The sequence below is a fragment of the Rhinolophus sinicus genome, chromosome 17, assembly GCF_057876585.1.
Source record: "Rhinolophus sinicus isolate RSI-liver-muscle chromosome 17, RSI-T2T, whole genome shotgun sequence".
NCBI classification, from domain to species: Eukaryota; Metazoa; Chordata; class Mammalia; order Chiroptera; family Rhinolophidae; genus Rhinolophus; species Rhinolophus sinicus.
This window is the reverse complement of record NC_142517.1, coordinates 82889-108763: the sequence shown is the minus strand read 5'-3', so window position 1 is coordinate 108763 and position 25875 is coordinate 82889. Positions and strand designations below refer to the sequence as shown.

The 25875-nt window shown below is 54.8% G+C and overlaps 2 protein-coding genes across 8 annotated transcripts in view; one reads left to right on the top strand and one right to left on the bottom strand.

Moving 5' to 3' along the window:
* The window catches only part of DIP2A (DIP2 acetate--CoA ligase A), an 89214-nt gene extending 73219 nt beyond the window's left edge, over positions 1 to 15995 (top strand). For 2 of the 5 annotated variants that reach the window (XM_074319562.2, XM_074319417.2), the window contains 15 exons: positions 9 to 89; positions 178 to 301; positions 4183 to 4304; positions 4433 to 4544; positions 5522 to 5634; positions 6055 to 6185; positions 6754 to 6922; positions 7339 to 7509; positions 8483 to 8512; positions 9161 to 9222; positions 9906 to 9963; positions 11785 to 11859; positions 12399 to 12573; positions 13203 to 13326; positions 13854 to 15995. In XM_074319562.2, coding sequence (XP_074175663.2) covers positions 9 to 89; positions 178 to 301; positions 4183 to 4304; positions 4433 to 4544; positions 5522 to 5634; positions 6055 to 6185; positions 6754 to 6922; positions 7339 to 7509; positions 8483 to 8512; positions 9161 to 9222; positions 9906 to 9963; positions 11785 to 11859; positions 12399 to 12573; positions 13203 to 13326; positions 13854 to 14106 — 1800 coding nt within the window. In that variant the 3' untranslated portion in view covers positions 14107 to 15995. The remainder of the gene's footprint in view (positions 1 to 8; positions 90 to 177; positions 302 to 4182; positions 4305 to 4432; positions 4545 to 5521; positions 5635 to 6054; positions 6186 to 6753; positions 6923 to 7338; positions 7510 to 8482; positions 8513 to 9160; positions 9223 to 9905; positions 9964 to 11784; positions 11860 to 12398; positions 12574 to 13202; positions 13327 to 13853) is intronic. The other 3 variants (XM_074319453.2, XM_074319528.2, XM_074319500.2) reach the window with 3 other exon arrangements.
* Positions 15996 to 17850: 1855 nt separating this feature from the next.
* S100B (S100 calcium binding protein B) lies at positions 17851 to 24158 on the bottom strand. Of its 3 annotated transcripts, none has more exons than XM_019717062.3 (3): positions 24021 to 24158; positions 21516 to 21654; positions 17851 to 19227 (listed from the first exon to the last, which is right to left on the bottom strand). In XM_019717062.3, the coding sequence occupies exons 2-3, from the start codon at positions 21651 to 21653 to the stop codon at positions 19087 to 19089; spliced, it is 279 nt and encodes a 92-aa protein (XP_019572621.1). In that variant the 5' UTR covers position 21654; positions 24021 to 24158; the 3' UTR covers positions 17851 to 19086. The 3 variants fall into 3 exon arrangements, with proteins under 3 accessions (XP_019572621.1, XP_019572622.1, XP_088650327.1); XM_019717063.3 differs by having other exon boundaries at positions 21516 to 21679; positions 24021 to 24154; XM_088794201.1 differs by having other exon boundaries at positions 21516 to 21679; positions 23987 to 24113.
* Between the last annotated feature and the right edge of the window lie 1717 nt (positions 24159 to 25875).

Sequence of the window (25875 nt, the reverse complement as noted above, 5' to 3'; positions counted from 1 at the left end):
CTCTGCAGTTCTTGTTCCTGCCAGACGTGCTGCAGTGGCGAGCCCACACCACCCCTGACCACCCACTGTTTCTGCTGCTGAACGCCAAGGTGAGCCCAGTGGAGTGCACAGTGTCCACAGGCCCCGAGGAGTGGACGCTGCCCCAGCTCAGTGGTGACCCGATGACTGCTTTCCTAGGGCACGGTCACGAGCACTGCAACCTGTGTCCAGCTGCACAAAAAGGCTGAAAGGGTAGCCGCCGCTCTGACGGACAAGGCAAGACTGAGCGTTGGGGACCATGTGGCTTTGGTCTACCCCCCAGGTAAGCACACCGAGATGTCCCAGGAGTTGTCCTCTCTTCACATGCCCTCCTCCCTCAGCTCTTCTCTCAGGGGACAGTCCCAGTGGTGCCAGTGTCGTGGCCACCATTCCCACGACCGTCAGAGGGACTCTGGTGAGCTCTGGGGCTACGGTCCTGCACCATCGCAGCCCCAACACTCCAGCTTCCAAGACAGTGTGGGCGTTCGTTGCAGTAGCTCCTTCACATGGCCACACCCCTTGTCGATAATTATAATCCAACTGTTGTTAGACTGGTGCATTTTACTTCAGCCTTTATCATCCTTTCGCCTTTTCATCTGGCTGTTCTTGCCCCACCTGCGTCCTACATATTGCAGTTATAAAGTGGCCACCGTTATCACCACCCGCCAGGTGAAGGAACAGATTTTTGCCAAGCACCCCGAAGTTCCCTTGCCTCCCTGTCCTAGCCACAGCCTCCTCCTTCCTCCCAAAGTAGCCTTTGTCCTGACCTCTGGAGTTGCCATTTCTTCATTTCTTTGCAGTTTAATCCCCAGACATCATTCTAGCTACCAGTTTCCCTTAAATTTCATGTGTTTTTTAAGCCTCTTAATCTATAGGCTGCTGTCTTTCCCTCCTTCCTTACAATTTCCCTACTAAAGATGCATGTGACCCTGCAGCTCCCACAGTCTGGACATTGCTGAGTGCCGCTTGGTGCCAGTCAGCATGTCCCTGGGTGCTTGATTGCCTGCAGACTGGCAGCTGGGGCCCAGCACCGGGTCATGCGCAAGTTCCAGACCCCGACCAGGCCTACACAGTACTGCACTGCTTCATCGGAACCAGGTGCTGGCAGGTCTCTCCTTTGTGGTTTCTGCACCACTGGTGCTCAGTGTTCCACAGTCTTCATTCATTAAGGGCCACGAAACAGGGAGATTCTAATTCTGCCACTTCTTTTTCATTTATTAGCCATGAAATTAAACTGACACTTCCCCTCACCTAGTATTTGGTTGCCCAGTGGTAGCACTCATATATGGAAGGCAGAAGAAGTTTCCTTCTCTTCTATCAGTTTTTATTGAAACGAATTTTGTTTCCTAACACGCAGGGGTGACCAAACAGGAACTCATGGGTTTAAGCAGATTTTGTGGGTTTCAGTCCTTTGCAGTTATTTTATTTATTGAAGCTCAGATTGCCCATCTTAGGCCAAAGGAGCCTCTTCCGGCTGGCTCCCCCAGACCAGGCCCCCACTCCCTGGAGGCTTCCATGCTGTAGGTGGCCTGGCTGCTCCAGGCCACCCGGTGCTCATCCCGGCCCCGACCTGGAATCAGCCACTTCCCCTGGGAGCTGGGCCCTGGTGTTCCCAGAACAGTGGCCACGAGGGTGCTGATTTCTCCTGGGTCAGCTGCCGTCCATGGCCTCTTCAGGGAGCAGAGCCAGGAGTGACGTCATCACGTCTTAGAGAGGCAGCACCTCACCAGCTCATACTGTACACCCAGTTCAGATTTGGGGTTAGGGGGTCTTTACTAAACCTCCTACATTCCAGCTTCTTTTCTCCATAATGTGAATCCTGCATCTCCGGGACAGAGGACATGGGAGAATTCAAGTATCTCATGGTCCCTCACCAAGTCCTGCATTACACACTGCTTTCTGAATCTGAAAGCAGCCTGAGTATTGCACACGTGCTTTCTTCAGCCCCTCCCGCAGCTGTCTGTTGTCTGTCTTCTGTTGTCAATCTGTCTGTCTGTCGTCTATTGATCTTTCGTTTGTTGTCTGTCATCTGTCACATCTGTCATCTGTCGTGTCCGTTGTGTGTCTGTTGTCTATCATGTGTGCCGTCTATGTGTTGCCTGTCATGTGTCATCTGTGTTTCATCTGTCTGTTGTCTGTCACCTGTCATCTTTCATCTGTCAGGGCACCACTGCAAGCACAGCCTCTCTTCTTCACCCTGTGATTCCAGTCCCCCCAGTAGCCGTCTCAGGGCTCACCTCAGGCCCCACGTCTGTGTCTTTGTTCGTGGTGGTTTTCGCAAGCTGGTTCTATCATCGATTCCCAGGAAAGTTCCTGGGAAGCATCCCCCCGAGTTCTTGCTGATTGATAATAGTTTATACACTTATATCATTGAAAGTCACTTCTGCTGGATAAAGAACCCATGACTCACATTTTCTTTCCTGGGTAGCTTATGTCTGCTGCTGCACGCTTCCCCGCCCGAGAGCCGGGTTTGTCTCTTGACAAAGTCCAGAATGACAGTCCCTTGTTATAACAGCTGCTTCTGTTGTCTCCAGTCCCTGGAGAAGGAGGTTGTTATCCTCCAGGGTGATTGGAACCGCTGGGGTTCCAGGGCACTTGCAGAGCACCCTGTTGGAAGGCAAGCACAGCCCTGGCAGAGAGGAGGTGGGGACACAGCAGCTGCCGCCCTCTCTCCCCAGCCCCTCGCGGTGACAGCCTGGGGGGGACGAGAGCATTTCCCGGGCTCAGGGCTGGGCTACAGGCACGTGTCATGTGGAAGGCACTCTTGGGGACAGGCGGGGCTGAAGTCACAGGGTGCATGGGAACTGCCTGAAGTGCTTCCGCGCAGGGCAGGAGAGAACACAGTCTGTGCCATCTTGATAATTGAGGATCTGAGTGATGAAGGTGGCTGGTGCTCTTCTCTCCTTTGGGGCATTTTTGCCTGTAGAAAGTGTTTAACGAGGAAAAGAAAGTGCCCCGTGCTCGCTTCGGCAGCACATATACTAAAAGAAAGTGCCCCGTGAAGTCCTGAGTTCATGTAAACACTGCCCCCCAGGTGGGGAGAAGATGGGTGGGGCCTGGGACGCCGGTGGTACAAGTGCTGTGCAGATGCTAGGGGCATGTGTGTTGCTGTTTCTTGAGGAGAGTCCCAGGCTGCCTCCCAGTTTTCAAAGGGGTGGGAAACCGAAACTCTCTGTAAGCAGCAGAGGGGCGGGGTAGGGCTGGTGGGGGCCGTTCTCCCCACGTCCCTCCAGTGACCGATGTGGGAGCAGGAGGAGCTGTGCAAGCTCGCGAAGTGAGTTCCTGTCGATACCTTCCTGGCGTTGTTTGGCAGTGACCGTGCCTTGCGTGCGGCATGCTGGCCCCCAGTGTGACCTCAGTGTGGCCTAGCCAGCACTGCTGCCAGGACCAGCCCGGGCCCGGGCCCGGGGGTGGGCTCAGACCCCTGCTGATGAGCATGAGCTGCCCCTGGCCCCAGTGGTCACATTCCTAGTTCCCGATGGGGCTTTAATTCGGTGAGACCAACAAACGGAGTTAAACGTGCATGTTCGTCTTGACTTTGGACCTGAAACAGACTGAGACCGATGTACCCTGAGGATGTCCGGTGGGGCCGTGTCTGATTTGAGGCAGCACCTGGACAGGCCTCTGGGGTGCGGGGCACCGGCGTTCTCAGGTCGGACTGAGTTCAAGCAGACATATGGGTTCTTGGGGTGGCATGATTCCCCATGAGTGTTGGTTAAGGAGACATTTAAACACGTAGAGAAGATGCAGTATTGCATCGTGTGGCTGAGGGCAAGGCGGGTGCGTCCCGGCCCTCCCCAGGGTTGTGGGCCTCCCTGCAGACCCGCAGCAGCACGTCTCCAGGAGAGGCACCCGGCCCCGGCCATGTGGGTACCAGGCCCGTGTAAGCGTACTGCTCCAGCTGCTGTGTGCTGCTCCCGCTGCCCTGTGCTCGTGGGGCCTAGACTTGGCAGTGTGCCCCGGAGGTTTCCTCGCTGGCCCCCAGGCCCGTCTGGCGCTGTGTGGGGAGCCCACCTGCAGGGGGCGCTGTGTCCTTCCCTAACAGCGCATTGCTGTTGGCAGGGGTGGTGGCTCTGCAAACAGAGCGGGCTGCTCCTGGTTCCTCCGCGGCTGCACACCAGGCTGAGCTGTGCTAACCTGCTGACCCTCTGACTGTGTCCCCAGGGGTGGACCTCATCGCCGCCTTCTACGGCTGCCTGTACTGTGGCTGCGTGCCCGTCACCGTGCGGCCCCCGCACCCCCAGAACCTCGCCACCACGCTTCCCACCGTCAAGATGATTGTGGAGGTGCGTGCGCTGTGGCCCCACGGGGCAGCCCAGTCGAGGGCCTCCTTCCCTTCCAGTGTCTGGACGTCTCCCCGGGCCCTGTGCCCAGGCACGGTGTCTCATCTGCCTTTGGTCCCTGTGCTCTGCAGGTTAGCAAGTCTGCGTGCGTCCTTACCACGCAGGCCATCATGCGGCTGCTCAAATCCAAGGACGCCGCGGCCGCCGTGGACGTCAGGACCTGGCCCACCATTCTCGATACAGGTGCGTGTCCGCAGCGCCGTAAGCTCGTGTGCACTCAGGTCCCGCCCACAAGCCCTCTGTCCTCTCGTTGGAGGGATTGCACTGGCCATCCCACGTCAGTCGGGGTCAGCCGCTGGAGTCGGTGGCAAAGAGGGTTCCCGGCAGCGGGCGTCTACCCACTGCAGTGGCTCACAGCTCAGGGCTCACGGCCTCGCGGCGGGTCTCTGCACTGGTGGGAGCGAAGGTCCAGTCTGAGGCCCAGGTGCCCGTGGACTGCAGCTCACTTCTGCCGCTGCCCCTCATGCCCACACAATGGTTGGCATGTGTGGGGACACCGGTCCCGCAGCGCGCACGCACGTGTACTCACACCCATCACTTGTCCTCGTCACTGATGAATGCTGCCACATCCCATGAAATGTTTTTGGGACACTGGGAAGGGCTGAAAGCCCCTGGTCCCTCTGCCTTGGCCCATGAAGTCAGCTTGGGGCTTTGTCCCCCAATATCGACACCCCAAACGAGCAGCACCCCACAGGCTCCTTTGGTGACGCGAGGTACATTGTTACATGAGTGCCAGCCCACGAGCATGCAGGAGTCCCTCTTCCCCATCTCACCTGGTGGACGTCTGTCCTTGTGCTCCAGGGTGCACCCTGTGTGGGGCCAGGGACGTGCTCTCTGGTACCTGCCTGAGCCCTCGACAGGCGTGGGACTGACAACGGCGCCTTCCCTGTGGCTGGGGCCCTTGGTCCTGGCTGACCCCAGGCTGTCACTTCCTGCTGGACAGCAGCACTGCATGTCTCCCTCCCGCCACTGTCCCTGCCCCACACATTCAGCGCCGTCTCCGTGCGTCCCCGTCGTGTGACTGAGATGCCCCCCATTCACACAGCCCGCCTTCCCGCAGCACGACCCCTGTCTGAGTGCGCTCCCCCGGTTTCCCCGGTCCCAGTCGTGTGTCATCTCTCCCCGTGAGAGCCCAGTAGCCTTAACAGGCGTCTGTTCAGCAGAGGACATACCGAAAAGGAAGGTGGCTAGCGTGTTCAGGCCGCCCTCCCCGGACACACTTGCGTACCTGGACTTCAGCGTGTCAACCACGGGGATCTTAGCAGGCGTGAAGGTGGGTGACCCATGGGGCCCCAGACAGGAGGGCGGGGAGATGCTGGGTGTGGGGCATGCAGACAGGCCCCACAGCCGAACAGCAGTGCTGCCCCTTCAATTTGGCTTGACCCCAGCAAACCCCGAGTTTAGGTCGCCCGAGAGTAATGTGTCCTTGGAGGTCTCAGGGTAACATCTAAACGTTGGGATTTGTGACTTCTGGCCTCGAGGGGCACGTGGCTTTGCTGAGTCCCTGCCCTTACCAGGAACCAGTGGCTCCATTGCAGTGCTTGATCCTGAAATTGCGCTGAGATTTTTAGTGTGCCTGGGTGTGACTGGCTTTGCGTGGGGCCAGAGCCCGCCATCCCCTAAGGCAGTGTATGCTGCCCACTGTGGACCTCTCCCCTCGCGCATCACGGACACTGGTGTTTTGCTCCCTAAGATGTCGCATGCTGCCACGAGTGCCTTGTGCCGCTCCATAAAGCTGCAGTGTGAGCTGTACCCTTCCAGGCAGATTGCCATCTGCCTGGACCCCTACTGTGGCCTTGGCTTCGCCCTCTGGTGTCTGTGCAGGTGAGTTTTGGAAGAATGTGTGGGTGAGTGTGTAGGTACCTACCTGCTGTGCCCACCTGCTGGGTTGGAGTTATGAGTAATTCTTTAGAACCTTAGCATTCTCAGATGCATTTTGATGCCAGGAAGCGAAAGATACACGTGTGAGTGGTTTGGTTTGGGGGTGGGGTGGGTACGAGTCTCGGTGTGTTGAGTAAAAACAAAAAAGTTTTTCATTAAACATGAACACTGTTTATATTAGCAGTTGGGAAGAGGTTACTTCCATCAAATACTGGGAAGTAGCGTCAGGTCTTTAGAAGTGGAACACTTGAGTCCCCAGCCAGGGGACCCGTCCCTAACCGTGACTCGGGATCCTTCTGAAGTGCTGGAGGGAGGCAAGGACCCTGTGTGTTTTCCACTGAAAGTCTCACTGGATATTAGGGAGACTTGTCCCTCCCTCCGTCCTTGAAGGGAAGAGGTGGTGCCCTGGGCATGCTGGGTGCAGGCGGCAGGGCACCTGGGGAGCGCAGACGGTGCCCCTAGGCGGAGCCCTTCTGGAGCCGCCGCTGAGCAGAACCCCCGCGGCCCGCAGTGTGTACTCCGGACACCGGTCGGTGCTGGTGCCCCCGCTGGAGCTGGAAAGCAATGTGTCCCTGTGGCTGTCCGCCGTGAGCCAGTACAAGGCCCGCGTCACCTTCTGCTCCTACTCGGTAATGGAGATGTGCACCAAAGGCCTGGGCGCGCAGACCGGCGTCCTTCGGGTGAGTGCGCCCGCGGCCTGCTGGCCCGCATCCCTCCTCGGGAGTGCCCGCTCCCAGGTTCACTCTAAACTGGGCCGCTGGAGCTTAAAGAAAAGACTCTCAGCCCTGCTCCCAGCAGCTTTCCAGGCTTTGGGTCATGACAGCTCCGTGTCCCTTCTTCCCTGCGGGCGGGGCAGGGGTGCAAGGCTGAAAAGAGCAGGTGCATTGTGGGATCCCAGGGCCCCCATTAGCTCTGCTCGTGTCCTGGAGGCCTCAGCGTCCCTAAGGACCTGGGGCCGGAGCGAAGTGGGCTGGGCGGTGTGGACGTGGACCAGCACGTGCGTGCCCTGGCGCTTCCACAGAGACGGAAGCGGAGGAGGCGGGGCTTGGGTTCAGGCCCGCCTCTGCGCTCAGGGCGGACCCTGCCGCCCTGGCAGATGAAGGGGGTGGACCTGTCCTGCGTGCGCACGTGCATGGTGGTTGCAGAGGAGCGGCCCCGACTCGCGCTGACGCAGTCCTTCTCCAAGCTGTTCAAGGACCTGGGCCTGCCCGCGCGCGCCGTGAGCACCACGTTCGGGTGCAGGGTCAACGTGGCCATCTGCCTCCAGGTAAGGGGCTGCGCGCGCGCCTCACTTGTCCGCCGCTGTGCCTCGTCCCCTGCCCTTCGACGTTTCATTTCCAAGTAGTTTATCTTTGCGAGCTGCGAGGGTTTTATTTGGAAAGCTACGCTGCTGTCTTGATGAGCAAAGGCCAATTGTTTGTGAACAGCTTATTGTCCTACCGGGAAGAACCTCTAAGTTCGGTATAATGTGTAGTTAATGTTTAAACAACGAGGAACTTACTGTTTTCAGACACCTGGAATTTTAAATCGAAACATTAATGAATGTGGTCATCTGCATTGCCCCCAAATCCGTTTTTGAGACATCCAGGTATTTTACTTACTAAAAGTAAGTGCGCAGTTTCGGAAGTTAAACAGCCCGCCGCCTCCACGACCGCTTACTGCTTGTCCAGTGACTTCGGCTGTTTTCCAGGCCTGCACTAGTGTCTCAGTTTCCCTTCTTTCTACAAACAAGCTGAATGCCTTGCGCACCCTCACAGACAAGAGTTGTTGGAGGAAAAGTCATGGTCGGAACCCGAGCAGGGCCCGGGTGGGGCTCTTTTTCCTTCGGAGCCTTTGCTCAGCTGCGGACTCCTGCCCTTTCCCTAGCGTTTCTGCTCACATCTTCCCACCCGTGGAAAGACTGCTGACCACTCCAAGTGGCAGGAGGAGGTGGGCTGGCATCCCCTCCACAAACCCTTCTGTTGTAGGAAGCAGGACCGCAGGAGGTTAGCTGTCTGTAGCAGCTGTGAGTGACCCTGCTCGCCTCCTCTCTCCCTACCGGAAGGTGTCTGTGTGTGGGCACTGGGGTGCCACATGTCACTGCAGAAGTCCTCACGGGATACTCACGTGTGCCCTTTGAGGTGCAGTGATGCCTTTCGCTGTCTGCTAACCGTGTGTTTCTCACGTGGCTGTTGCTTTCTGTTTGTCTCCTGTGGCGTCTCCTCCTGTCTGGCTCTGGTGGCCTCCTTTACCTCTGTCAGCCCAACAGGCTGGGAAAGCTGGCTGAGCAGGTATGACCTTGACTTCAGGGAACCTCTGTCCTCCCCCCATGAGTTCATGTGGCCTCCTCCACTCCAGACAGATTTTTTGACTTTGCTCACAGTGGATTATTATTGTACATGACAAAGGTTCTTTTGTACCCAAATTTAAGAGCAGAATTATTTTCAGAAGAGCTTAGCACTCATAGCATTGCCTCTGGGGGAGGCCGTTTAGTCTCAGTGAAGCAGTTTTGTTACGTCATCTGGGGTTTTCAGAGTGATGCTGAGCAGTGTCCGTTTCACTTGATGTTCTTTACCTAATAGAATGGAGCATAACACCCCTCCCCAGGGTCCCGTCAAGTGTCAGGAGGGCGGTGAGGACATGGCAGTGGCTGACCCCGCCTAAGCCCTGATGGCTCAGCCGTTGTTACAGTACGGACACGCCCCCATCCCCATGGTGGTGTTTTCACTGCCTTGTGGAGACCCGCCTTGTGTTAGACCTGGAACGTGAAGTTGCACGTTCCACTCGGTGATGTCTGCGGGAAGGCAGCAGTGCCCTGGGCAGACTAATGGGCAGGCTGAGCTGCTACCTTCCCGGCCACCCGGCCGTGCCAGTGCAATGCAGGGGCCGTGCCCCTGACAACACCATGTGCGTCAGGCCCTCTGTTGCTCTCCTTCCAGGGCACGGCTGGCCCCGACCCTACAACGGTCTACGTGGACATGCGAGCGCTGCGTCATGACAGGTAACGCCATCACACCCTGGGGACCGGGGGTGGCTGGGCCTGCCCGGGCGCTAGCATGTGACTGGCTGAGCTCCCAGGGAGCCTGGGCCTCTCTCTCTGCATCCCTGTGTCCTTGAGCTCAGTCAGGGTCCCTTTGTCTGTCATTCTCATGACCAGAGGGTGATAGGAGTGACCGAACATTTGACATTTAGCTGTTTATGGGGCTGAAGACAAGAAAACCAACTAACGGCAAGGACTTTTTTTACATGATGCCATTTTAAGGCCAGACTTAGCTTTTATAGCAGTAAACGTGTGCTGGGGCCAGTATATGCCTTTGGGTCCGGTCCCTCCCACCGTGACACTCGGGTCCCCCTCTGGGTCCATCAACGTGGTCGTGGCTGCTTTAGGCAGACAGTGGTGGTGCTCACTATGGGTGGGCCAGCCGGTCAGGGACCCAAAGAAACCTAGAACAAGCTCCTGCCCTGAGCTGTGCCTGGGAGCTGGACGGGTACAGGGCCCATTCCCTGCGGCATCTGAAGTCCCTGCTCCAAGGTCACAGCAAGGTCATGATAGAAAGGCTGGAGGACTGTCCACAGAACGACCATCACAGTGATAATTTATGAATACCTCATGGGTTGCCTTTTTAGAGATTGTTACCCGTGTAGTAGACTCTATCCTGAAATGTCTCCCTTGTTAACTTTTAGGGTACGTTTGGTGGAACGGGGTTCCCCGCACAGTCTGCCGTTGACGGAGTCTGGAAAGGTAGTGGAAGCTGAGCTCTCCCTATAAACACGGACAGCCTGGTTGGGCCGGGCTGATGGGGAGGCCCCATGCTCCTCACTGCAAACACACACGACACCTGATCAGGTCTCCGCATACACCTGGGCACAGACCTGAGGCCCAAAGGAGCTCCCGCTGCAGGGCCTCTCGGGTCAGGGTGACACGGCCACACGGCTCAGCCCCTGGCCCAGGTGACAACCAGGAAGTGAGTGGTCCCCACTGGGGCCTTCAGCAGCAGGCAGGGTCCTAGACCCGTGCTGGCAATTTGCCATTGAAGCCAATCCAGGCCTGTGAGGCCACAGTAGCCCCCGGGGGGGGGGGCTTGGGGGGAGTGTGAGACCACCTGAGGGTGCCCAGGTGAAAACAGCACCATGAGGGTCAGCAGGCACACCCAGGGAAGGTTCGAAGGAAGGAGGGAGGGGGTGCCCACACAGGATGTGATGAGGTGGCATGCCTGAGCAGCTGCCCTGTCCCTCAGCCAGGAGACAGGGTCGCAGGCCTGGACAGACAGCCCCCGGCTTCAGGGCTCTGCCTCCACACTCTCGCAGCCACAGCTGCCTCTGGGAGGCAGGGAGGTGCCAGAGAGGAGCCTGTGCCTGTGCTGAGGACAGTGAGGGGCGCGGGAACCCAGCAGTTTGTCAGGTGACCAGGGGTCCTGGGGTGGGAGCCTGACCATTGAGCTGGGGACGAGGAGGAGGACCGGCTGAGTGTGAGTGAGTGAGCTCTCCCACGTGCCTGGCTTTAATGTCACTCTGAGCAGGAGATGTCCCACCCTTTCTGAGCACAGTGGCGGCTCCTCCTTCTGTGAATTCAGCACGTCTTCCCCACGTCACTAAGTCTCCAAACCGCTTTTTGGTGTTTCTGTGTCAGATCACAGATGACTGTGCCATGGTTGCTTTAACCACTCCGCTTTTGATGGACTTTTTCCCTCTGGTATTTTGTAGTCACCAGTGACTGGGGTCTGATGGATTTGTGTTCTGGAAAGAGCGCTGGCTTAAAGGGTCAGGCGGGCCCCCTGGAGAGAGGTCAGAGGCTCCCAAAGTGTCCAGGAAAACAGGATGGTCCCACAGGCAGCACGTGGCAAGGGGGTGGCAACAGTGCGAGGAGAGGAGGGCTTGTCACTGACCATGGCAACTGAGCTGGCACTCAAGCTCTTCCTGTGACCCCTTGTCCCTTCCTCCCATCTGCCTGGAGGACCCCAGTATCATCTCTTGTTTTAGACGCGGGGAGACCAGGCCTGGAGGAGCATGGCCCCAGGACAGGGTGTGGGAGGGTCCCCCACCCGAGGCACTTCCTTGGTGCATTCTCCATGGCTCCTGATTGAGAACGGGGGTCCCGCGTCTGTCTTGAGTCGGCATGGAGCAGGGGTGCAGCAGTTGGACTGAGTCGCAGGCATGAAGGGCTCTTCATAGTTAGGATCCCGGTCCAGAACTGGCAGGCATGGTAGACAGAGCCCTGCAGTCAGGCCTGGGGCCGCTGAGCTGGGGCTGGACGGCGCGCGACACTGTGTGCCTGTGACAGTAGCATCGTCCTCGGGGCAACTGCTCCCATAGCCCCTCTGCCCTCACAGCATCCAAACTGGGGTCCTTTCTTAGGAACTGGGGTGATTTGGCTAAGATGCACATTTATTTTTTATCAAAGTCTCTTACTGCTGTTAGAATTCAGAGTCTAATCCAGTTGGCTCTAACCCTGACCATCCGCATGTGCACGTCCCCGTGTGGCCAACCCCTGGGAGCCATGTTTCTGGTGCCATGGGCCTGGGAGTGTCCTGTTGTCCCTGACCCGGCTCTGCGTTCCCTGCAGATCCTGCCGGGAGTGAAGGTCATCATCGCACACACGGAGACCAGAGGGCCCCTGGGGGACACGCACCTGGGAGAGGTGAGGCTGGGCAGGGCTCGGGGCCTCACTGCCCTCTGTCCTGGGAGAGGTGAGGCTGGGCGGGGCTGGGGGCCTCACTGCCCCCTGTCCTGGGAGAGGTGAGGCTGGGCGGGGCTGGGGGCCTCACTGCCCTCTGTCCTGGGAGAGGTGAGGCTGGGCGGGGCTCGGGGCCTCACTGCCCCCTGTCCTGGGAGAGGTGAAGCTGGGCGGGGCTCGGGGCCTCACTGCCCCCTGTCCTGGGAGAGGTGAGGCTGGGCGGGGCTCGGGGCCTCACTGCCCCCTGTCCCCACTCTCCGCTTCCCTTGCTTACTGATAGCACTTGACTTGAGGGGACCTGAGGGGCGGGGCCGTGGGGTCCTGGATAGGAATGCTTCCAGGAAGGAGAGCAGGCTCAGCGGCTGTCATTGTAACTGAGTTCACAAGAGAAGAGACCTTGCAGATGCCCCTGCCGCTGTGCGGTGTTTTCTTGAGTTCTCTGGGCGAGTGGCTTTCTCATGCCGGAATCTGCTCAGCTCCGTCTCATCCTCTGGAACCCGCAGATCTGGGTGAGCAGCCCCCACAACGCCACCGGCTACTACACGGTCCACGGGGAGGAGGCCCTTCACGCCGACCACTTCAGTGCCCGGCTGAGCCTTGGAGACACCCAGACCATTTGGGCGAGGACTGGCTACCTGGGCTTCCTCCGGAGAACAGAGCTCACCGACGCCAGCGGAGGTGAGGGGTCACTGTGGTGCCCATGCCACCCCCAAGGTCTGCTGCTGCAGCTGTGAGCCCGATAGGCGCGTGCGATGTCCTGGGGTTCTTGCCGAGGCCCTCAGCCCGGGCCCGAGCTCATGTCCAGGCGCGAGGTGGAGGGTGTGCCAGGAGCACTTTTCTCCGGAGATTAGTCTCCCCCTGTGGCTGTTCCTCGCTGACCTTGGGCCCTGGGCCCCTGCTAAGGATGTGGAGGTGCTGGCGATAAGGTCGTCACGTCCCCCAGACAGAGCCCCAGGCACGGTTCACCAGCCCGCCCCACACACGACCCCTCAAAGTCACCAGCCCCCTGGGCCACAGGATGCCAGTCAGATGAAGTCGGAACTGTCAGTAGCCCCGTAGCTCTCTTATTTCCAGAAGAGTAAATGTTTTAAGTACATATTCACACGTGGACGCCACTGTTCTGAATCGAGGGGCGGGGTGGCACCTCCATCAGGGTCCACCATACATCCCACCTAGCAGGAGGCTTGGCTTCACCTGATGTCGGCATAGCCAGGTCCCGGTCCCAGGCAGCCCACCTGGAGCTGACACAGCGTGGGGAGTGCCAGTCGGCACTGAGCCTCCTGATGTGCGCCCTGTGCTGTTGACAGAGCGCCATGACGCGCTGTATGTGGTCGGATCTCTAGACGAAACGCTGGAGCTCAGAGGCATGCGCTACCACCCCATCGACATCGAGACGTCTGTGATCCGGGCACACAGGAGCATCGCCGAGTGGTAAGCCAGACGCGGCCCCCACACCTGGCCACGGGCTTGTGCCAAGCGCCTGCCTCTCCAGGAGCTAGCCCAGCCTCAGGTACTACTGTGACTCGCTCTGGGAACACTGCCCTGGGCCTGGTCATGCCAGGTGTGTCCTTTTCCTGACCAGTGTGAAACCAAGTCTGTCCCCGGATGCACAGGCCAACCCAAGCTCTGTGAGCGTGAGCTCTCTGCAGTTGTCCTGAAGTGTTTCTGCTTTGAATGTGTATTTTCTCCGTTAAATGGTGTGACTCGTGATTTCTTCGTCTTGTAGGGAGCTTGCATTGGGACAGGGATGGCTTTCAACATCAAATAGTGCTCTTGATTCTTAGCGAGAACTGTAGCTGGGACAGGTCCTCCTGTAGACGCCCAGCCTGACCTGGGGACGGCGAGGCGGCAGTGCAGTGTCGGTTAATGACCTTCACCCTTCCCTTTCCTCTGCTGCACCGTTGCTCCTGGGGATGTCAGTGTCCGCGCCTCTCACGCCATCTGTCTTCTCCCTGCAGTGCTGTTTTCACCTGGACCAACCTGCTGGTGGTGGTGGTGGAGCTGGACGGGCTGGAGCAGGACGCCCTGGACCTGGTAGCCCTGGTCACCAACGTGGTGCTGGAGGAGCACCACCTGGTTGTGGGCGTGGTGGTCATCGTGGACCCGGGCGTGATCCCCATCAATTCCCGGGGCGAGAAGCAGCGCATGCACCTGCGGGACGGCTTCCTGGCTGACCAGCTGGACCCCATCTACGTCGCCTACAACATGTGACAGGTGTGGCCCAGGCCTGCAGGTCATGGGACCACTCGAAGGTGCTGGGACTCATGAGCACACGGCAGTGCCCCCCAGTCTCCAGGGAGCAAGCACCACTCCCCCCTGCTTTTACAGCTTCGTCTCAGAGTTCCCCAAATCCCATCTGAGGAACCACTTCCAAATGATTTGAAGAAACTTTTTAATCCTAAAGGACATTTACACAAACCTAAATGTTGGCATTTTAACAGACAGGTGACTAGGGAGGGAAGTGAAAGGCCCAGCCTGGGTATCGTGGAGCTGAGAGGTGTGCGGTCTATTCTCTGCTGTATTGCAAGTTTGCACATTTCTAGGCTAAAAATAGAGTTCTTGATTCTGAGAATTCAGTTTTTATTCCCAGTTCCGATGAGCAGCTCATGTATAGAGTTCACGCTGGAAAGAACAGGAGCCCAGCACAGCCGGTCCCCCCGCCCTTCACAGGGAGGCGCTGAGTCCAGGCAGGTCCCACCTGCCCTGCTCTTGGGCCCCATGTGGCACTTCCTCACTGCCAGCATCCCTGTGAAGCAGGTGTGCCTGATGGCCTGCACACGCTGCCCCTGACACGCGGTACGTACCGTCGGGGCAGTCCAAGTGATGCTGTCTCGGAAAGGTAAGCCAGTGTTTAGTTTTAAACCACTTCAGGTTGGTGACTTCTTGTTGTTCAACGCTTGCTTCCATGACATCACAATACTAATTTTTCTCAGTATGTGGAAGTGTGCTGAGTCACAATTTTTGTTCCCACTTAGCTGATTTGGAAGCGGAGCACCAGGCAGTGCCGCCCAGGACCCAGGCACAGCCACCCTAACCCTGGCCTTCGCGTTTTGAGTTGTGTGCCTATAAAATGTGGCCAAACCATATTCAGTTTTTTTATTCAAACTTGACTAAACTGAGTGATGTAATATTATAGTAAACCTCAATGAAAGAAGAGAATATAAAGTCTTTTTGAAACTTCTAAGAATTTGAAAGGAAGCACGAATCTAAGAGAGTATTTTTATATAGCTAAGAAAGTATGTCATGAAGTTGTTGAGTTTGGGGGACTTGAGGGTGGGAAAGTTTATGAATCATGCATGCTTTATAGAAACAACCAGGTTTTCCTGGAATTAGCCTGATCAGTGCCTAGCAAAGCTGTTATTCATTCTCTGATGTTTTAAATTCACCACCGCGTAGACCTGGCCGCCTCTCACATCTCACTCCCACTTGGCCACAAACAGCAGGTGCATCCGAGTTCGGTTTGCCTGCTGGGCTGTGTTCCACAGGCTGGACATGAGCAGTCTGTGGTCATTGTGTACAAAATCTGTGTAATTTATTGTTTGACGCACACAGGGTGTAGCAGCTGGCAAGTGGATGTCCCTGCAGGGGACCAAACACCTAACCCTAATCTTCATGTGGTAGTTTTATAGCAAACAAATATTGTACAGTTTTTGTATTGACAGGTTAGTGGCCGTAAGACAAGATATCTTGTACATTAAGACTTTAAGAAGCACATTAAAATGTTTTAGATTACTCTCTGGGAATTCAGTATATTACACTAATTTTTTTATATCATTAATGTTAATAAAAGTTATTGATTGTAATTCTGCATTTTTAAATGTGTGAAAAGGTTTCTTAAATTACCCCAAATAGAATGTATTTTATTATGCATTCTTTTTTTTTCTGAGTATAAAAGCATTTATGCTTACAGCATAAACTCTACAAAGGATATTAAAATGTACAGAAGAAAATCTATAATCCTAATTCTGGGTAAAATAGCTGCACTAGGATTTGATGTCAACCCTTTCAGGGATTTATTTTTTCGTTTAAAAATTTTTAGAAAATCAAGATCATATACTTTTATAATTTTGTACTTAATAAATTACAGACTTTTTGATCTATTACATTCCACCCGTTTTACGTCCACATCACACAGTGTGCCGACATTTGCTGTCTGTCTGCGTGGGTGAACCCTGCTGCAGCGGCTTTGCGGCTTTTCTTCTGTGGTGACAGTTACGGCCTCCGGCCTCCGTGGCAGCACCTGCAGGTAGAGTGAATGCGTCAGTTCATGCGGGTGCAGGCTTGGGGCGCCTACTGCCTGCCCGCAGGGCAATGTGGGCGAGGCCTCCTTCCAGCAGCCTAACAGCGCTGGCCCTGGACTCTTGCTCAAGATTAAAATACGTCCTTGTGATTTGGTAATCAAATAATTCATGTCTAGTCACATTGAATGTGTTTATGGTCATTTTAATCCCTTATTTGACACATTCTATTCAGATTTGGCAGTTCTTGTGCTGAAGGGCTTTTTTTTCATTGGTTTGTAGGAGCCATTTTATATTAAGAACCGTAACTTTCATAGTCGGTGCTTTTTCTCATGGGTCATTTGTGTCGTTTCTGTTTTAATTCCTGTTGTAGCCCAGGTATGTCGTTGGCTGCACCATGCAGTGCAGTCAGTGCCTCTGTGACTGTAATGCAGGGCGGCCTGCCGGGTCTCTGCTCCCGCTCCCCATACAAGAACGCAGGTTATGGTGAGGCGAAAAAGGAATACCCACGGAGCCATAGGTAGGGGACTCATACCACTATATTCTCTCTGGCGGCACTATAGTCTCACTGGAGGCTGGATCCACACTGTCCGCAAACCGCCATCCACGCTTGCCAGCCCAGCCGCCATCTTCTTGCTAGCCCCCATTCTTCCTCTTTCTTCTCTGCTAGCGTAGCCACAGCAGTTATATTAGTGGCCAATGGCTCACTGGTTACAGCTGACGGCCAACTAGCCACAGCTGATGGCCATGCAATCACAGTTGATGGCCATTTACTACCTGAGCCAGCACCTGTCTATGTGAGGCTGAGAGCCTGGAAACTACTTTCTGGGGCTCTGCCCCCACAGTGACGGTAACAGTGACGGAATCACCTAACAACAGCTCTCAGACCGTACCGCTGTCCTTAGCTGTATCCCTTCAGTGAACCTGAATTTGCTCAATTAGGACGCCCACAAAGTGTTGTTGGAAACAATAGAGAAATCAGCTGGGTGTGTGGGGGAAGGCGGCTAGAGAGCCCGGCCACAGCCACAGCCATCCCAGGGGGCCTGGGCGCCCTAACCCACGGAAGGTCACCAGAAGTGTCACACGGGAGCGGGGGGCAGCCTTCACTACAGGAATCCAGCCGGTCACTAAGCAAATAGCCTGCGGGGTTCGCCTTTCTCCTTGGGTGTTGGAGCTGCTGCCTGTTTGGCCGGGGGCTGTGGAGGGCCCTGCGGGGCAGCTCAGCCCACGCGGCCGCCGCCTGCAGGGGTTTTCCCGGAGCGGAAGGCCGAGAGCTCGCCCAGTCCAGCCACGTGGGCAGCACCCCTGAGGGGCTTCAAAAGCGGCTACCACCACCCAGCGTCCTTCTTTACTGGCTCTGCGGCTGGGTCAGAGGGATCAGCAGGTGCCACTGACGGCGCGAGAACAAACGCGCTGCGGAGAGGCCGCGACCCCGGACGCCAGCATCGAGACTGCGCAGCTGCAGCCCAATGGCGGAGCCGAGCCAGCGGTGGGCGGAGCCTGGAGACGCCCCTCCCCTAACCCCTTCCATCTCAGATCTGCTCGTCCGCGGGGCGGGCACGTGACTGTCCAGACCAATCGCAGCTCTCCGCACCCTGCCCCACCCCAGTGTTCCTCCTGGACACCAGCCCTGGCCTTGGGAAATGCAGCATTTGCATCCCTGAGGAAGCCAGGTCGCCTCGATTTTACTGTGCAGGTATTTCACTTGTACTTCATGTTTAATGGCTACGGAGACTTGTCACAGTGCACTTTAATGCAAAAACAAGCGATCAATTCTATGAATTTCCAAGTCTGTATCCTTAAGTAAAACAAACAGGAAGAGGGTGGATAAGATTAATTTGAATTTTCCTGGAAGTGATTTTTAATGTTTGTAACTTGATTACTTGAAACGTGATCTATTTGAATTTGTGCATACAAAAGCATAAAGTTCCGCTTTCTGCCTGCACTGACCACCAGCCGGATGAGCAGACCCTGCCTAGCACGATCAAGTCAGGAATGACATTCACCAACCAACCAGACACATCATTTCAGACAGGAGACTAAATTACTTGTAGTGTGGGAACCTCCAGAGGCGGAGTGGACACCTGGTTCCAAGCTGAGCCAGCCACGTTCCTGCTGCCCTCACATCCCACAGACAGCCACATGAGCCCTTCAGGAGAATTCCATCAAATACAGAATTTTGATTCTCTTCTGATTACTGTGAAAATTTCAGTACTTGTTGGTTTATGAGACACATTTTTCCATTTAGAACTGTGAGCGTTAAATACCAGGGGTGCCAAAAAAATGTCTACGCATGACTTGTATTCATCTTTTGTTATCAGTATATATTATTACAATTTTAATACATTTTTTTTCCTTTCTTAAAATGTGTCTACATCTTTTTGGCACCCTCTGTATTTACTCAGTAATCACAGCTCACCATAGGAAAAGGGATCTAAATGTGACCGTGCTCTGTGGGTGAGTGGGACAGCATTGTCACACCCTCTAACTACGTTAGGTGTCATTTGCACTGACGATGAACAAATTTAACGAAGGGCAGCCTTTCCAAAGGATGGTGGGTAGTGCTTTGCAATTTTAAATGTAGTGGAGACCTAAGGAGCCCACAAATGTCCACTTCGTTTTGGTAGTCAGCTTTGTTTTTTCTAGGTTAGGATTCTACACAGCCATGGCAGCCAGCATAGCGTGTGCTTCGTGACAGCACTGATTTTCCTAAGTGATTATTCCCAAGGGCCAGTCAGCTAGCACAGTGCCTAATACAGCAGAATGCCATGGGGCCATTGCAAACAGCCCCAGGAGAGAGGTTTCAATTTTTCATTCACAAAGCAAATCAAGCTCCCTAATTCGCTACAACAGGCGAAAAGCTCAGCTCCTAGTAGCCTGCACACGTCTGTTTCCTGCTTCCTCTTGTGACCTTCGTCTCCGCTGCAGGAACAGTATGGCTGCTTTTTCTAGTTCACTCGTGTTCAAAGAATTCGTGGCAGGCAGTGGTAACCATGGCAACAAAGGCCATAAATTCCTGGAAGTCACACTCGCCGTCTCCATCGTTGTCCAGTGTTTCCATGACTTTGTCCACAACCTCTTGTTCTTTGATTTCCTAAGACAGATAAGAGAAGTTGCCGGGCTTGTTTTAAAATGAAATTTAGGGCCATCAAAACAATGAAAAGTTGGCTGGTTTAAAAAATCTGTACAGAAACAATCTGAGATACAAAATGCAAAGCAGCAGCGAGGTTTGTCCTGTGATGGACTTGGCAGGGGCTGTGCCTTCTCCACCGCACGTTAGGCCAGTGGGAGCCGGGCTGCTTGTGAAGGGAAGGGAACAGCCTGCAGAGCTCTCACTGTACTTAAAACAACAACACCTGGAAAGAAGAGCAGCACCTCGACCAGCCTGAGCAGATTGATGCAACTGTCTTGAAAATGAACTTTTGCCCCCAGGCTCCCACTGTTTCTGTGTGTGGAAGTCCCTGCATTGGAGGCTTCCTTGGAGTTTATGTTTTGAAAGTGTTTGCACTGAAGTAACTCTTGGGAACATGCCTAAATGTGTTAACTTCCTGTGTTCTTTTTGCCACTTGAGTTCCTTTCTAGGTGTCACAGGACTGTCCTGGTGGTTCTCAACCCAACACAGACACCAAGTGAACATTGTCACAAAGTCTCTGAGGAACACAGTGCGGGGCTGCAAGGGAAGTGGGAAGGACATGGCCCTGGACCCTGGGCCCTGCGCCCTGACAAGGAACTCCGGTGCAGCGTGTTCACCAGCAACCGGCCATAGAGCTCAGCCTGATGCGTCAGGTAAGATGCACCGGCTGCCAGTAGCAGAAAACGGGGAAGGCAGTGCGGTACTGCAGTTACACACTAGAGTCACCTCCAACCTGAATCACTGCTGTAAAACCCAGTGACATATTCTTGCAGTGCCCGACACACTTACCAGGAATGACTCGCCTTTTAGAAAGTGTGGCCCCCACACGCGGAGCTTTCGCTGTGTCTTACAATCAGTGATAATAGCAGTTACTGGTTACTGAGTTCCCACTGTGTGGGGAGCACTTGCTAGACACTGTGTTATCTCATCTTGGCCACCCTTTCTACAGAAGAAAATGGGGCTCTCCACTGGTTAAGTTAGAGGCGGAATTGGTGGCACTGGATGGATGGCTGACTGTGAGTGGGGCAGCCTAATGCCTGTGACAACCACCCCGGAATCTGACTTGGGGACGCCTGCCCCACCTGCCTCACACCTGCAGGCCACTTCCTCTGCTCTGGGGGGTGCCATGCACAGCGACACAGTGTGTGGGGTGGGACCGGGGAACCCCACCAGCCTGCAGATGGCAGGTCAGCCTGCTGCTGGCAGGTGGGGCTGTCCTGCACTGAGAGGCTAAGCTGGCTGGGTATGCGGGTCCCCATCACCATACAGCAGGGCCCTGTCCTGGAGCTCTGGAATCTTCTTCCATTCAGCTCCTAGTGACACATGCGTGCACTGGTTCGCTGGCTGGCCATTTCCCCTGTGTGTCACTTCAATGACCTTGGTTCTGAGCACTAAGGGAAGGTCAGGCACCAGGTGGATTGTCGTTCATTGTCTCAAGGGCACAAGATGGGTGTGCGGTAGAGGCAAGAGGTGGCCAGTCCCAGCGCAGGAGCTGGTGGATGGGAAGTGAGTCCGGACATATGTCCGCCCAGGCCAGAATAGGACCTGCCTGTGGGCAGAGGCTCCTCGGGGGGCCTCCATGCAGCTTCCTGAGCTACGGTCTGAGCCTGAAGACGGTTCCTGTCCAATGTTCCGTATTCCAGGGAGCCCCCTCCCTCACGCCCCCGCTGAGGTGGCTGGTAGCCCTTCATTGATGTGCCAGGCTGGCTGCTTCAGACGCAGACGCCACGTCCTCGGGCCTGCGTGTCCCAAGAGTGAACGTGCCATGTGCTCAGTGAATGTTTGCTGAGTGAATGGCACCTTTTATCACTGCAGCGGATGCTAAACTTGGAATAAAGCCACAGTAGGCCCCTACCCCCAAACAGAAGCTTGTCTGGAACCACCTTCTTAGATGTTCACCGTGGCTGTGAGGAGTCAGTGGGTTTCCCACCCCCCTCCCCTCACTCCCACTGGGAAGCCTCAGGACCTTCTCAGGGAAGGCAGCGCTGTTTGCCATCTGTGCTCTTGCCTTTGAGGCGGGAGCTTGTCCTTGATGGCCCCACTGTCCACAAAATGGAAATGATGACAGTGGGGCCCGGTGGTGCTGGCCTTATGATGAGGACTCAGTCAAGCAGACAAATTTTCTGAAGCCACCTCGGGGTCCAGAAACGGAACGAGCCACTTTCAGGGCTGCTCAGAAGAAACTGTCCAGGTGGTCATATGAGTGGAGAGGACAGCACATAAACTGTCGTCTGAAAAGCAAGACTTACCTCCAAGAAGTGGGAAAGCTCATTGTTGATGAGCTCCTTGAGTTCTGATTTCTTCAGCTTGTGCTTGTCGCCCTCCCTTCCAGAATATCGATGGAAAACGTCAATGAGAGCCACCACGGCCTTCTCCAGCTCAGACATCCTAGGGGTCCACAGAGGAAAGGCGTCTACATAGAACAGTTATGGTGTTACCTCCACAGAGCTCAACCCACAGGAGGAGCTGGGCAGCCTTAGCTCATCTCCCCTTCCAGCCTCAGAGCTGGGCATTCTGGGAACTCGTGGGGTTGCTGCAGTTTCCCCAGCACTTCGGTCCCTCAGCTACATCGACAAGTTCCCAGGCCCTCTGGCTTCTGGTTGGGTTTGGCCAGTGGGAAACTTCAGCAAACATACAGAGACAAAGTAGTGAGTGAGTTCTGGGGTTGACCCCAGCCTCCCTGCTGGGCCACCCTCTGCCCCCGCAGGGCTCCAAGATGAGAGACAGTGCAGGGGAGCAGAGTGTCACTGCCAGCTGGTGACTGGGAGCCAAATGAGGCTGCAGACATCAACAGTACTTTTAGACTCTATCAATAAAGAATTAGAAAATGGGAGAAAAGTCCTGTTCACATATCAGCACACACATATTACTTAAAAGTAAGTTTAGTATGAAAAATGCAGGTCATTCCAGAAGAATTTGAGGATCGTGACATGTTGGAATTTGCTTCCCTTTGAATTTATATATAAATTGAACTCATTTGTAATAAAAATCTTTACTGGAAAAATAAACATGGTAGGATTGCCATAACCCTTTTAAAGAAGATCAGCGTAAGGTACCTTCACCCACAAGAACGGACAGGCTGTACAGCAAGGCTGGCCCTGTGGGGACAGCAGACATGCAGCCACTGCAGGGCGTTTGTTTACAGCCGCTGGGGGGCTGCCTCAGTGGATGGGGACACGCCCCTTGGCCACTAATGACTGTTTCTCTGCAGTTGTCAATGAAGGAAACTTCCTGGTCCTCTCCTAACGTTCACCTTATACCATGGCCTGCAGACCGCAGAAATGTCTGTTCTATCCTGAGGTCTGGACACATTTTACAAAGACACTTTTCAGTTGTTTCACAAAATAGACACAGCTGGAGAAATTTACCAACTTGTGGCCTTGAGTTCCAATCGGTAGAGTCTTAGCACTTTCATAGTTAAAAGTCAATACAAGAATTACATCTACTTGTTGAAAAATCATTCCTGTGTTGAATATGTCACATCTTAAAAATAAGTTGGAATAAAATGTTTAAGATTTTATTTATTTCTGATTTCCCAAGGAAAAGAGAATTGAGGATTTTTCATTGGCCCAATCTTTACTCAAGTCACCCTGTTAACCATCAATATGCTTTTCTCCTAAGTCCCAAAAAATCAGGTATGTCCCATGTAGAGAGAACATTTCAGATGGACTAAAATCTTTAACATTTCATACTTTCTTGTCCTTTGCAGTCAAGTTTTGAATTATTGATTTTTTATTTTTTATTTTTTTTGTAATGAAAAAAACAAAAACCTTTTCCTTCATTCTGGTGCTTCTCAAAGTCCATGATGATTTGGGGGAGAGGAGGTTAAATTATTATTATTATTTTTGAAGTATGACTAATGCGATTTTTTTAGAAGGAAAAGTATAAAAACATATTCCATATGTTTGAAAACACCATAAAATGTGATTTTTTTCATAACGATACTACAAATTAATTTAAAAATTTTCCTGTTACATTCTTTCCTTTGACTAACAAATGATGGTTTAAAGCTTATCTTTAAGAGAAATGGAAATCAAATATCCATGTTCCCTTTTCATTTCATCCTCTCATCATTTTCCTGCGTTAATCTTTTTATGTTGAAAATGAGCACTTTTGTGTTTCAACTCCTTGGAAGGCCCCATTGCGCATGATGTGAGGGTCCCCACTAAGGAAGGGGCACTACCTCCCTGAAAAATTATGAGATGATGAAATTTAACCCACCATAAACCCTGATTTCTCTGACCCAATTTGTAGTGTAAAGACCTCGCAGTTGTCAATGTAATTTCTGAGTGTTGTCCAGGGGACCCTGGCATGTCCCTTTGAGGGGGACTAGAACATGGAGCTCAATCACCTGCCCAGGACCAGGGCGGGACCACGGTGGAGAGAAAACATGTAAACGTGTATCGGCGAGGTAGGGCTAAACTGGCACCAGGTCGCTTGTCATTCTCAGCGGCAGACAAGGGGCCCCTTGTCACTCGTGTCCCCAGTGAGGGAACAGCCCTGCTGCTCCAAAGGGAAGAAGCAGTGTTTGTAGCACTTCTGGGGCAATGTCAGCATCCCCCCCCTCCCCCGCCTCCGACTTGGGGTAATAAACCGTGGGCTGAACGACCCCTAGCTGTCGTTTGAGGCCACCCGCACTTGAAATGCTGCCTTTATCCAAAGGCGCTTTTTAAACTCCCACCCATTCCCCACCCCACCCTCTCAGGCTCCTGTCCCCCACCCCCGACGTTGAAGAGCAGGGGCTCCCCACTCACGTCGTGGTCTTGGTGGCTCCTCCTGGTCACTCCTGGCTGCAGTGTCCTAAGTGGCAGGATGCTGGGCAGGGGCCGCATTTTATCCCTCCCTCGGGCGTGGGCTCCCGTGCAGCCCCACTGCGGGCGGAGGCAGCCAATGGGGGCCAAGGGCGGGGTGGGGGTGGGGGTGGGGGGGCGTGGGCGGCCAGGCCGGTACACAGGGCGCATTGACCAGGGGCCACCGGGACTCGCTGGGCCAAGGAAGAAAAGGGCCTGGGGGCAGGAAATGGGGAGTCAGCTTTTTGTGCTATTTTTACTTTATTCATGAATATTGACGCTCTTCCGAAAGCGAGGTTGGGGGCAGGGGAGGAGAAAGACGGATTAGCTGATTCAAACAGCAAATGTTCAGCCAAGAACGGAGTGCAGGCTGGTCGCTGGTTCCCTGGAGAGGTCCCTGAGCCCCGCCTGTCCCCAGCTGGCCCGCCGACCCCACCCGCAGGCAGGCACCCCATGGACATCAGTGCCCGGAGTTGAGCAGGCTGCCTGGAGAAGCCACGGGGCCCCATCTGCAGGGCGTGAAACAGGTGGCCCAACATGCTTGAGGCTTTTAGGGGGAAATCCTTTAATGTGATGGAGGGCACAGCCCAAGGCCCCTCCTTCACCCAGGTGAGTCCGCAGACTGTCAGAACTGGATGCAGGTGCGCCAGACGTCCTGTCCAAACACTCCCACACAGGCGCAGGTGTTTGTGTCCTCACAGAGATGACGCCCCCCCCCCCCCAAGCATCTGTGTGGAACCAGTCCCGGACTGCCCACCACCCATCTTCAGTCGTACCCTGCCTGCCATTTCCTAGATGAAACCCAAAAGGTACACATTCTTTTAGGCAATTACACAAAAAGCATCGGCTCCAAGGTTGTCAGAGGATGCCTGAGGCAGAATCAGGGCCCTTCTGTGGATGCGGGTTTACAGTGGCCATGGAAAGAGCACAGAGCTGTCTGTGGACACCATTCTTTTGTTGTCATCTGTTTCCCTGGGAAATTCTTGATAGTCTGACACCCAGAAGCGTGCCCTGAAATAGCACAGAGCAATGAGCCTGGGGCCTGAGCTGTCCCTGCCTGGTCCTCCAGTCTGGTCCCCATAACCAGTTGACTGTGGAAGGAAAGCCCAGTTTCTGGTGGGCTGCAGGATATGCTGGCATCACCTCAAGTGGACAGATGCAGCATCTCGGCCCCACGCGATGGGACAGGGGACAACTGGTGAAGGGCAGGACTTCTAGCAGCAGTGGACTGGGCTGTCCACTGTCCTGGAGTGATGGGGCCAGGGTATGGATGGGTGTGAAGTCACGGGAGGTCACTAATGATCTGACCAGTTAGCAACTTAGAAGGGACAGGATTGGGAAACTGGTGACGAGGAAGGTCTGGGCAAGGCATGGGGACGGACCTCGAAGGAGCAGAGTCTGAGCGCATTTGTACCCCGAGTGGATGCCCACCAGCGGGCATGCAGGGGGAAAGTCACCGATCCTACAGGTACCAGCCAGTTGCACTGCCACAGCTGCAGGGCTCACTCAGTGTGTCCGTAGGCACAGTAGCGAGGTGGCAGGCATGGCCGTGTGCCTGTGCCCACAGCGTGGCTTACCCTGCAGCAGAACTGGCCTGGATGCTTGGTGGCCGGCTGGCTGCATTGGCCTCTTCCGTCGTGGTAGGGGCAGAGGCCTCCTCTCACTCTTGTGGGCTTGATGCCCCAGCCTTGCTATCCCTACCAGCACTGAGCACTCAGTCACCTGAGACTGGCCTGAACACTGCCCTTCACTGCAGTGGCATCTGTATGTCATCAGGGGACTCTTCACAGCACAGGAAGAGTGGCAGCGGGCTGGTGCC

What these genes read in the sequence shown, in the direction of transcription:
- S100B (XM_088794201.1), bottom strand. Translation starts at nt 24,098, where the DNA reads ATGCGGCCCCTGCCCAGCATCCTGCCACTTAGGACACTGCAGCCAGGA. An exon ending in CCTGCTCTTCAACGTCGGGG is followed by an intron (nt 21,680 to 23,986) that starts GTGGGGGACAGG and finishes TGTTCTATGTAG; the next exon opens with ACGCCTTTCCTCTGTGGACC. An exon ending in AGCTTTCCCACTTCTTGGAG is followed by an intron (nt 19,228 to 21,515) that starts GTAAGTCTTGCT and finishes TATCTGTCTTAG; the next exon opens with GAAATCAAAGAACAAGAGGT.